Source organism: Hyla sarda, chromosome 8 (genome assembly GCF_029499605.1).
Source record: "Hyla sarda isolate aHylSar1 chromosome 8, aHylSar1.hap1, whole genome shotgun sequence".
Classification (NCBI taxonomy): Eukaryota; Metazoa; Chordata; class Amphibia; order Anura; family Hylidae; genus Hyla; species Hyla sarda.
The window spans coordinates 187,724,302-187,736,652 of record NC_079196.1 but is presented as its reverse complement, the minus strand read 5'-3'; the positions used below and the strand labels follow the sequence as shown (position 1 = coordinate 187,736,652).

The 12,351-nt window shown below is 44.8% G+C and overlaps 1 protein-coding gene across 3 annotated transcripts in view; it reads right to left on the bottom strand.

Annotated features, from left to right (window-relative positions):
- Nucleotides 1-12,351, bottom strand: part of TRRAP (transformation/transcription domain associated protein) — a 201,312-nt gene that overhangs the window by 165,562 nt on the left and 23,399 nt on the right. For all 3 annotated transcript variants that reach the window (XM_056537084.1, XM_056537086.1, XM_056537085.1), the window contains 7 exons: nt 8,033-8,121; nt 7,059-7,155; nt 6,834-6,972; nt 5,571-5,649; nt 4,018-4,252; nt 2,299-2,617; nt 1,577-1,674 (listed from right to left, as the gene is read on the bottom strand). In XM_056537084.1, coding sequence (XP_056393059.1) covers nt 1,577-1,674; nt 2,299-2,617; nt 4,018-4,252; nt 5,571-5,649; nt 6,834-6,972; nt 7,059-7,155; nt 8,033-8,121 — 1,056 coding nt within the window. The remainder of the gene's footprint in view (nt 1-1,576; nt 1,675-2,298; nt 2,618-4,017; nt 4,253-5,570; nt 5,650-6,833; nt 6,973-7,058; nt 7,156-8,032; nt 8,122-12,351) is intronic.

Genomic DNA, 12,351 nt, shown 5'->3' with positions numbered 1-12,351 from the left:
ACGTTTTCCACCAGAGTACCCCTTTAAAATAGATTATTTCTCATGTTCCTGTGGGATGTAAAGCTCAATGAGCTGGTGACAACCAGTACAAATCCAAGAGGGACGTATTAAGCTTATCCAGATTATAATAGTTATAGAAGATATGTCCCACATACGTTGCTCCCGAAATGCTTCACAGACTCCAGAGGTTCTTCCTGCAAGATTTATTGGATACAATAAAATACAGCAATAACCTATTTTCAGGGTAAAACCCTCTATCTCGGATTAATCTAAGGAAGAGGGAGTTACCCTTGAATTGCATTATTGTTGTACTTCATTGTTTTTATGCAAACAATCTTGCATGAAGAACCCCTGGAGTCTGTTAAGTATCTTAGCAGTGCCAAACCTGGGCCTTTTATCACCTTCTAGGACTGCGCCCAGACGGGTTTCACACCGATAACCTGGTCATGTCCTTCCATGGACGGCATTCAGCTTTCCTCCAGGATCACACAACCAATCTGCAGGTTATAACTATGTCATATGACAGGTTAAACCTCAGCTAGTGGGATTGAAGGAAATCTGTCATTAGTGTCACCCGCACTAACATGAAGTCGGTCCTGGAACGGAAACAGCAGAGGAAGATAGCGAGAGAACCAGAGCATGGAGCGGGACCAGGTAAGTATGGTTGCCATTAGTGTCACCTGCAGTACCTGATGGTGCCAACAGGTAAGTGCAGGTGACACTGATGACAAATTTCTTTTAAAGGGGTTATCCAGGAAAAAAAACTATATATATATATATATATATATGTCTACCAACTGGCTCCAGAAAGTTAAATTACTTCTATTAAAAACTCTTAATCCTTTCAGTACTTAAGAGCTGCTGAAGTTGAGTTGTTCTTTTCTGTCTAAGTGCTCCCTGATAACACGTGTCTCGGGAACCGCCCAGTTTAGAAGCAAAGCCCCATAGCAAACCTCTCCTACTCTGTGCAGTTCCCGAGACAAGCAGAGATGTCAGCAGAGAGCACTGTTGCCAGACAGAAAAGAACAACTCAACTTCAGCAGCTGATAATTATTGAAAGGATTAAGATTTTTTAATAGAAGTAATTGACAAATCTGTTTAACTTTCTGGAGCCACTTGATATAAAAATTAAAAATAAAAATTTAAAAAAAAATTAAAATAGTTTTTCCCTGGAATACCCCTTTACATTTGTTATCCACTGTGTTACACATGGCCCCGTCCTAATTTTTCCTCACTCCTTATTTACAGAGTATACAGCCAGCCAGGCTGCCTAGTCATATAGGCCCAGATTGATCAAACTGTGAGAGATCAAAAGTGATTTTCCCACAAGAACCAATCACAGCTCAGCTTTCACTTTACCAGAGCTCGTTACCTGAGCTGTGATTGGTTGCTGGGGGGGAAATCTCTTTTTTCCTCACACAGTTTGATACATTTGGGTCATAGTGACCAAACATAAGCTATAATTCTGGGTAGGAATAGTGTTTCATACATAAGGTCATATGGGCAGGGGAAAGGATGAAATTGCTCCCGTCAGACTTAAACCTTGGACAAGGTGTAAATGTAGTCTTCTATTTACCTGATAAATGTCAAGCGCTTGCATAGCATACTTCACAAGCTTAATATAAATCTGTGTCTCTTTAGGTTGTAGCTGCTTATTAGGGACAAACTGCGCTTCTGTGAAGAAAAGAGAAGAGCAAGTTATCAAGGCCACAGCACTAAAGATGGACCACTCCGTATTTGTGCAAAAGAGCCAAAACGTTAAAGAAATGCTAAAGGGGTACTCCGCACCCAAGACATTTTATCCCCTATCCAAAGGATAAGAGGTCTGATCGCAGGGTTCACGCTGCTGGGGACCCCTGCGATCTCCCTGCTGCACCCCAGACATCCGGTGCTGGATGACTGCGATGCGGGGTGGAGGCTCGTGACGTCACGGCCACGCTACACTCGTGATGTCACGGCCACGCCCCCTCAATGCAAGTCTATGGGAGGGGGCGTGACGTAGTCACGCCCCCTCCCATAGACTTGCATTGAGAGGGTGTGGCTGTGACGTCACGATCGGGGCATGGCTGTGACGTCACAAGCCTCCGGCGCTGCACCCGACGCTCTAAAGGAACGTCGGATGCAGCAGCCAAGATCGCTGGGGGTCTGCAGCAGTGGGACCCCCACGATCAGACATCTTATCCCCTATCCTTAGGATAGGGGATAAGATGTCTAGGGGCGGAGTACCCCTTTCAAGAAAATCAAAAGGTTACAAATATCGCTTTAACACCTATCACTGTATAAGAAAACAAAGATTACCGCCAGGTGCTTTGCAGGATGTGATCCCCCACGTAATGGTCTTTACACCGCACACCAACGTCTTGACCAGGCTGCGGCAGTCCGTCACTTGGAAGGTTTGCTTGTCTTCTTTGTCTTTCTCGCCTTGTTTATCAAACACTAGAAGAGGAACCTGGGTCAGGGGAGTAGAAGGAGCAGCGGGCAATGCATTGGCAGGAGCGGCTGCAGGGACACTAGCTAGAATGGCGTCCGCTGCACACAGCTCAGACTGGGGCTTGCACTTCTTAAAAATGGCAGATAACTGATAGCGGGCGATAGTGTGGAACTTCAGAACAAACACCTGTGGGAGAGATACAAAGCCAAGCTGTCAAGGGATATAAAGAGTATAATGGAAAAATTGTTTCGTATTATTGTCAGATAAAGAATAATTTCAGACTTTGTTGAAACTGGACTACCAATTTTCTTAGCGCTTTGGCAACCATAAGGGGGCATTCACACCACGTTTTTGCTATACAGTTCCCGTATCAAGTTGTAGATGAAAAACGGATTCCTCAAAACCGGACTAAACTATAACAAAAGGTGTGTACAAATTTTAACCTGTATACGGTGAAAAACCGTATACGGTTTGAAAAATGATGTCCAATTCCATCCATTTTTTAAGAAAAAAAAGGATAAGTTTTTAACTTTTCACTCCATTATGGATAAGGGTTCACATGTTTGATTGAAATTCCAAGAAAAAGAACTGTGCAAAGTCAAAAAACTTATGGTGCAAACTAGGGATCGACCGATTATCGGTTTGGCCGATATTATCGGCCCGATATTCACGATTTTGGACGTTATCGGTATCGGCAATTACCTTGCGGATAATCCGATAATGCCCCTCGCACCACACCCCCCACCGCCCTGGCCGCTGCCCCATTGCCTCCCCCATCCCCGGTTTTATAATTACCTGTTCCCGGGGTCCACGCTATTTCTGGCTCCTGCGTGTCCTGTGTTACGCTGTGCGCTGCGCAGCGCAATGACGAGTAACGTCCTCAACGCGACGTCCCCGTCATTGCGCACAGTGACAGCTCAGGAGGACTGCGCCGGAGACAGAAGTAGAGCGGACCCCGGGAAAAGGTAATTATAAAACCGAGAATGGGGGAGGCAATGGGGCAGCGGCGGTCTCTGGCCGGAGCGGTGCGGGCGGGAGTGCTGTGCCAGTGGATGGGGGGGTGGGGTGCGGCTGGTGGTGTCGCCAGGAAGGGGGGGGGGGGGGGGGGGATAAATAGCCGTTAACTAATACCGGAATATCGGTATAAGTTATCGGCTATCGGCCCTAACCTCCATAAAATATAGGTAACGACCCTAAAAAAACGATATCTGTCGAACCCTAGTGCAAACCAGAGGGAACCGTATGCAAATACGGTTCTGTACGGTTCCCATTGACTCCCATGTTAAAGAAAAATAATTAAACGTATACGGTTTAATACGGTTTTTCACTCGGACCAAAAACCATGGTAGGCTATGGTTTTGGGTATGGGAAAAAAAACCTGACAAAACCGTACAAGACGCGAAATGGATGCAACAGAATGCATCGTTTGGCAAACGGTTTTCAATGGAGAGTCAATGCATACGGTTTTCAATACGGTTCTGAACGGCTTTCACATTAAAAACGTATACGGGAACTGCATTCCAAAAACGTGGTGTGAATGCGCCATAAGACTGGATAGAGCCTGTCCAGGACACAATATGCTTTACCTCCAGCATTCTCATCAGTATATCTCGCCCATTGCCATTTTCCTGTTCACTTTTCGAGCGAATGCAATCCACCAGGTTGAGCAGAAGCTTACAGGACATCGTCTGGATGCTGCTGGGTATTGACTCGTCGTCTATGTTTTTGGCGAAGAGCTGAACTGCGAGGGACAGGTCATTCAATGGAAGATGCTGGCGGACATGGTGTACAAGGTCTGCCAATGTACTGTACGCCAGAGGCCTGCAGATTACACGAGAAGTCAACGCACAGCCACTCAAGGATTAGCAACTAAAACATTGATGTATTTTCACATTGTTTATAAAAAAAAAATAAAAAAAAGTGGCAGATGCCGAATTACAAGGTGTTGCATTAGCAGGACCAGATGGGTTTCCTTGCTGGCAACAAGTACCAGCTGCCTAGACCACTTTTTCCCAACCCGGGTGCCTCCAGCTGTTGCAAAACTACAACTTCCAACATGCCCGGACAGCCGAAGGCTGTCCGGGCATGCTGGAAGTTGTAGTTTTGCAACAGCTGGAGGGACCCGGGTTGGGAAAAAGTGGCCTAGACTGTAGTATGTAAAGTAACTTTCAGATATTTCTGTACGATTGGGAGAGTTGTGATCATTTTCGGGGGAGGAAAAAACAGCCCTGAGCGTGTCTTAAAGGGGTACTCAACTGGATAAAATGTTTTTTTATTTAATCAACTTGTGCCAAAAAGGAAAACAAGTTTGTAAATGACTTCTATTTAAAAATCTGAATCCTTCCAGTACGTATCAGCTGCTATATGCTCCACAGAAAGTTCTTTTCTTTTTGAATTTCCTTTCTGTCTCACCACAGTGCTCTCTGCTGACACCTCTGTCCATTTTAAACATTCACAGATTTGTAAATGACTTCTATTAAAAAATATTAATCCTTCCAGTACTTATTAGCTGCTGAACAATACTGAGGAACACAGAGCTCTCTGTTGAATCACGAGCACAGTGCTCTCTGCTGACATCTCTGTCCATTTTAAGAACTGTCCAGACTAGGAGCAAATCCCCATAGCAAATCCTATCCTGCTCCGGACAGTTCTCAAAAATGAACAGAGGCGTCAGCAGAGAGCACTGTGGTCGATCAGAAAGGAAATTCAAAAAGAAAAGAACTTAGTGTGGAGCATATAGCAGCAGATAAGTACTGGAAGGATTCAGATTTTTAAATAGAAGTAATTTACAAATCTGTTTAACTTTCTGGCACCAGTTGATTTAAAAAAGAAATGTTTTCCAGTGGAGTACCCCTTTAAGATGGAGCAACACCCAATATCCGCCCGCATTATATCTCCAAAAACAAGCTAGTTTTTCTAAAATCCTAAATGGGACAAATTTCTAAAAAAATAATTTTGTGATTATATCATGCTCTGAAATGGCTAACAGACTCCTGAACCACAAGTCTGTCTAATGCTCAGAGCCTATGAAGAAGATGTAACGGAGGTCACATTGGATGTCAAGACAGAAAGATGAGCAAAGAGATTTTTTTTTTTTAGAATATAGATATTTGTATCATGACATGATGTTGATTTATACCGGAGGGTCTCCCGAGCTGTGTACCCAGAGCCTATAAGGATAGATTCATCAAATAGCTTGTCCATGCAGGGGATGAACTCTGAAAGATAAGAATGTCAATGTATCACCGGATAATCCGTGACAACACTCCGCTACATCACCAATACAGTGCTCCCTCAAGTTACAATATCAATTGGTTCCAGGACGACCATTGTATGTTGAAACTAGAGATGAGCGAACTTACAGTAAATTCTATTCGTCGCGAACTTCTCGGCTCGGCAGTTGATGACTTTTCCTGCATAAATTAGTTCAGCTTTCCGGTGCTCCGGTGGGCTGGAAAAGGTGGAGACAGTCCTAGGAGACTCTTTCCTAGGACTGTATCCACCTTTTCCAGCCCACTGGAGCACCTGAAGGCTGAACTAATTTATGCAGGAAAAGTCATCGACTGCCAAGCTGAGAAGTTCGTGACGAATCGAATTTACTGTAAGTTCGCTCATCTCTAGTTGAAACGATTGTATTTTGAGACCAGAACTCTATGGAAATCTGGTAATTGGTTCTGAAGCCACCAAAATGTCATCCAAAAATAGGAAAAAGTGAGGATTAAAGAAAACAAATCCTTACATATAAAAGTAATTAAGATCTGCTGGGAGCTGTAATCACTGTCTTTTTCAGTGTTTCCCAACCAGAGTGCCTCCAGCTGTTGCAAAACTACAACTCCCAGCATGCCCGGACAGCCTTCGGCTGTCCGGGCATGCTGGGAGTTGTAGTTTTGCAACAGCTGGAGGCACCCTCTTTGGGAAACACTGGTCTATGTAGAGGACAGGATCTTCTTCAGGGTCCTGTACAGAGCACGCAATGTCCTAAAAAAAGGAAAATGGAGCCGCCCTCACCTGGTGTCCAAAGGAGCAGCGAACCCTGGTAGAGGTAAAGAGTACAGAACATGTAATACCACCCTGTACTGTAGGGGGCACTACCAGACACCAGTCAGTGCATACACTTTAGTAATACACGGGTTTTACCAGTGAAATGCCCATTCTGATTGGCCGGTTGGCAGATTCCATAGCATTGTATGTTGAGTCTGGTTTCAAGTTACAATGGTCCAGAAAAGACCATTGTATGTTGAAACTATTGTATGTTGAGGCCATTGTAAGTTGAGGGATCACTGTACAAGTCAAGGGCAGAATACAAAAAAACCTACTCGCTCTTCTATAAGTCTAAATAAAGCTCAAGGAAGTGAGCGAGCCAAGAACCCAAATAGAGTGCAGCAATAAACCAGGTACTTACGGCTTCTTAGGTCGGTGCTGAGGATATGCTTGGCGGCTATCAGCAGCTCTTTCCTAAGATGGGCGGTTTCGGGAGGGCAGTTGGTCAGGAGCTGCAGCATGCCTTTCACCATTTGCTGAGAATGTTTCGCTACTGTATCCTATACAACAGGGGTACATATGAGTGCTCAGAAAACATGCCAGGGATATGGACAAAAAGACAGGGCATAGTAGTCATGAAACCTACCTGATAGATACGAATGATGTAAGCCAAAAAGGACAATGTTTTGATCTGGGCTGCAATAAAGTCGGCGTAAAGTTCTTTGTTATACAATTTGTGTTGTCTGAAAGAAAGTGTAATGAAAGCTTATGCTTAGTTTGTGATTTAATTTAAAAAAAAAAATAATAATAATAATAATAATAATTTAAAAAAACATGCTAATACTATTATACTATTGATGGTGCCTGGTATGTGCCAACAATGCCCCTTGGAGGAAGTATTATGGAGTACCCAAAAATATTGACATATTGTTCTATTACTTCACGATCAGTGCGGGTTCAAATTCTGGGATCACAGCACTGATTCATAGCTGCAGGGGTTAAGGGGTTATCCAGGAAAAAAAACTTTTTTTATATATATATCAACTGGCTCCAGAAAGTTAAACAGATTTGTAAATTACTTGTATTAAAAAATCTTAATCCTTTCACTACTTATGAGCTGCTGAAGTCGAGTTGTTTTTTTCTGTTTAAGTGCTCTCTGGTGACACATGTCTCGGGAACCGCCCAGTTTAGAAGCAAATCGCCATAGCAAACCTCTTCTACTCTGTGCAGTTCCCGAGACAAGCAGAGATGTCAGCAGAGAGCACTGTTGCCAGACAGAAAACAACAACTCAACTCTCAACTTCAGCAGCTGATAATTATTGAAAGGATTAAGATTTAATAGAAGTAATTTACAAATCTGTTTAACTTTCTGGAGCCAGTTGATATAAAAAAATAAAAAAGCTTGGAGTTGAATGAATGCAGCGGTCCCTTTTTACTCAGGGTTGGCGGTGGTCCCAGAAGATGCCCATCTTCCACTGATCATAAAGTGGTGTATGCGACTTACATGCTATTAATTTATAGGATGACATTGTCACTTTAAAAAAATGTATCAGTGGAACTATATTCTGCCTAATTCTGTCATACTATTAGGATTGTATAGACTTTACAAGTTACACATACCTGGCATTGGCAGAAACCTGGGTGACGATGGTGTTCATGATCAATGGTACAAATTCAGACACCATGTTGTGAATGTTCAGCTTGTACAGCTGGAAAAAAAAAATCAAATAAGATTTTAAATTGAGTCAAATTTATTCCACACCCTGAAATTTTTTATGCTTACCGTAAAATCTCTTTCTCAGAGGACCCATTGGGGGACACAGAGACCATGGGTATATCTTGCTGACACTAGGCATACAAAAGAAAGTCGGCCCCTCCTGGCAGGATATACCCTGCCTACTGACTCAGACAGAGAAAGAAAACCAGCAACTGTCCAAAGGAACCACAGACAAAAAATTACCAGAACTAACCCCCGGACAGACAACTGAAACAAAGACACCAGAACAAATGGGTGGGTGCTGTGTCCCCCAATCAATCCTCCGAGAGAAAGATTTTAGGGTAAGCATAAAAAAGCTCCATTGGGGGACACACAGACCATGGGACGTACCAAAGCAGTCCCAGGGGTGGGAAAGAACCCAAGCAACTCAGGTGGAAGGCTGGGCCACAGCCGCCTGCAACACTTTGCGACCCAAGCCGGCATCAGCGGACGCAAAAGTGTGCACTGGGTAAAAATTTTTTAAAGTGTGCCAGGACGAGCAGGTGACCGCCTTACAAACTTGTTAGGTCGATGCCTTATTGCAAAGAGCCCAGGAGGCCACAACAGATCGGGTGGAATGAACTGAGACCCGGAAAGGCGGAGTCTTCCCTTTACAGCGGTAGGCTTCTGAGATGGCAGAACGGATCCACAGGGAAACAGTCGCAGGAAGTCCCTTACCACGACCCTCCGGAAGCACAAAAAGAGTCAAACTGAGGAAAGGATGAAGTGACAGAAAGTTAGGTCCAAACAGCCCGAACCACCTCAAAAGACAGTGAAGTAAACGCTCCCTGGAATGGGAAGGAGCAGGGCAGAAGGACAATATCCTCATTTAGGTGAAAAGAGGAGACCACCTTAGGCAAAAGGCTGGGGATCGGTCGGAAAACGACTTTGTCCTGGCATAGGACCAAATAGGGGGTAACGACAGGAGAGAGCAGCTAGCTTTGAAACCCTCCGGATGGAAGTGACTGCAATGAGAAAGGCCACCTTCCAGGAAAGGACACGAATAGGAACGTCCCGGAGAGGTTAAAAGGGAGCACCTTGTAAGGCACTGAGCACCAGATTCAGATTCCATGGGAAAGTAGGGGATCTGCAGAAAAGTGGGAATTTGAGGATCGGATGCCAGGGGGGTGCTGAAAGAGAATGGAGAGAGCAGACACCTGACCCTTAAAGGGGTATTACAGGAAAAAAACTTTTTTATATATATCAACTGGCTCCAGAAAGTTAAACAGATTTGTAAATTACTTCTATTAAAAAATCTTCATCCTTTCAGTACTTATGAGCTTCTGAAGTTAAGGTTGTTCTTTTCTGTCTAAATCCTCTCTGATGACACCTGTCTCGGGAAACGCCCAGTTTATAAGAGGTTTGCTATGGGGATTTGCTTCTAAACTGGGCGTTTCCCGAGACAGGTGTCATCAGAGAGGATTTAGACAGAAAAGAACAACCTTAACTTCAGAAGCTCATAAGTACTGAAAGGATTAAGATTTTTTAATAGAAATAATTTACAAATCTGTTTAACTTTCTGGAGCCAGTTGATATATAAAAAAAAGTTTTTTTTCTGGAATACCTCTTTAAGGGAACTGAGAGATAAGCGGTTGCTCCAGTCCAGATTGTAAAAAGGAAAGAAGGGGCGGGGGTGGGGGAAGACAACTGTAGAGAATGATTGAGATTTACACCAGCGAAAGTAAGCAAGTACGGTGATAAATCTTTGCAGAGGAGGGCTTAGGAGCCCTGATCATTGTGCGGATCACTTGGGGGGAGAACCCTATGGCCCTCAAAACCGTGGTTTCAACCGCCAAGCTGTCAAATGCAGCGACAGTAAATTGGAGTGGCAAAGGGGACCATGAGGGAGCAGGTCAGGACACACTGGGAGACGCAGTGGCATGTCAGCCAACGGCGTTGGTGTACCAGGCTCGTCTGGGACAGTCAGGAGCCACGAGAATGGTGGAAACGCCCTCCACTTTGAGCTTCCTCAGGACCCTGGGAAGGAGAGGAAGAGGAGGGAAGGGATAGGAGAGGACAAAGTGGGACCAGGGAATCACTAAAGCGTACGCGGCCAGAGCATCACGGGACTTTGCGACGAAGCGAGGAACTTTCTGGTTGTGGCGAGAAGCAAAGTGGTCTACGTCTGGAGTCCCCCCCAGAGGTTGCAGATTTCCGTGAACAGCTCCGGATGAAGAGACCACTCGCCGTGGTCGACAGAGGAATTGTCCACTCCCGGAGAGAGAGAGAAAGAGAGGGAGAGAGAGAGAGAGAGAAAGAGAGAGAAAGAGAGAGAGAGAGAGAGAGAGAAAGAGAGAGAGAGAAAGAAAGAAAGAGAGAGAAAGAAAGAAAGAAAGAGAGAGAAAGAAAGAAAGAAAGAGAGAAAGAAAGAAAGAGAGAAAGAAAGAGAGAGAGAGAAAGAGAGAGAAAGAAAGAGAGAGAGAGAAAGAGAGAGAGAGAAAGAAAGAGAGAGAGAGAGGGGGGGGGGGGAGGGAAGAAGTGGGAAGACGTGCCTGTGAATATACAAAAATCTGCAGAGTTGCTGTTCCTGGGAAGCTTTAGAAGAGGTGGCCCCGGGAACTGAAAGGGCCCCCCTGACTTAGGATGGCCGAGCAGGAGAAACAGGTCCAGGTCCCAAAAAAGGGAATCCAGAAGTTCAGAATACGAATAAAGATATACCCCAGTAGAAGAGGGGGGGGGGGATACTCACCCTGTCTTGGAGAAAAAAAAACATACCTACCGAAGTCTTCAGCCAGCCATTAAACACCTGCATCATGCCGGGCTGAAACAGCAAGATGAGCAGGGAAGGTAGGGGGGCCTGGACCCAAGGTATAACCCCAGGTTCTGGCCAGTGGCAAGAAGGGGTTGACACAGTGTATAACTCTATGCCTGTGCCCCTTCATCGCATATGGGGGAACAGTGAGCGCTATGCTGCTGGACCCCCCACCTAAAAACGTGAAATAAAAAGGAGAAAAAACCTAAAAACACTTCCCTGAACTAAAAAAAAAAGTTAAAGACCAGGTCTGGAGAACTCCAGATCGGTGTCTGCCTCCTACGAGCACTAAGCTAAAACCGATGAGCTCAGAGTCTGTAAGCGAGGTATAGCCTGCCAGGAGGGGCCAACTTTCTTTTGTTGCCTAGTGGCAGCCTCCTAGTGGCAGCAGCATATACCCAAGGTCTCTGTGTCCCCCAATGGAGCTGACCGAGAAATGGACATTAAAGAAATACAAAAATACAATGAAATGATGCCCTGACAGCAAGACCCACATCTAACTTAAAGGGTATGTGTCACCTAATAATAAGTGTCACTGAAGTTAATGCATAACTATACAAGGTTTTAGATGAATCTAAGCCATCAAGAAGCCATCAAACCCAGAGTGGACATTTATCCGAATTGTGTGTGGGGAAACAAAACTAGCCTTTATTTCCCTAGCAACCAATCAGATCTAATCTTTTAATCTTAAAGGAATTTGTCTAGAGAGCAGAAAAGGTACTACCATTTCTGCCCTCTGAAGTATATCTTCTGAGACAAGTGGGGGCAGGAACCAAGTTACGATCATCGTGTACAGGCAAAACCAAGTTCACATGCAATGTCCAATAGCTGGACCATGTTGCAGACGTAGTAACAGTGACATTGTGCAGCGATGATAAGAACTTAGTACCTGCCGTCCCCTCTCGTCGCATAAGGTATACTTCCGAGCCATGCCAAGGGAGGAAAGGGAGTGCTGGGAAGCAGAAGAGGTAATACTATTTCTGCTCCATGGACTTCAGGGCCCATTCACTTGTATTTCCTGAGGGGAACGTCCGCTTCGGAAATTTCATATTGTTAATGGTGTAGCAGAATCCCATTGAGAACAAGGGGAGGCTGCTGTACAGTATTTTCCAAATGGAATTCTGAAGTGGAGAAAATATGTAGTCTGAATGGGCCCTAAAGTGTTGTCCGGGAAGCAGAAATTCTGGTCTCTGGAATCCGCAATGAAACACATTGTCATCTATTGAGATATATTTCCTGTTTCTATTAAGGAATCTGTGTACATGCAAACACTGAATCTGTTCATACACTTAAAGGGGTACTCCGCTGCACAGCGTTTGGAACAAACGGTTCCGAACGCTGGAGCCGGGAGCTCGTGACATCCTAGCCCCGCCCCCTCATGCTGTCACGCCCCACCCCCTCAATGCAAGTCTATGGGAGGAGCGTGACAGC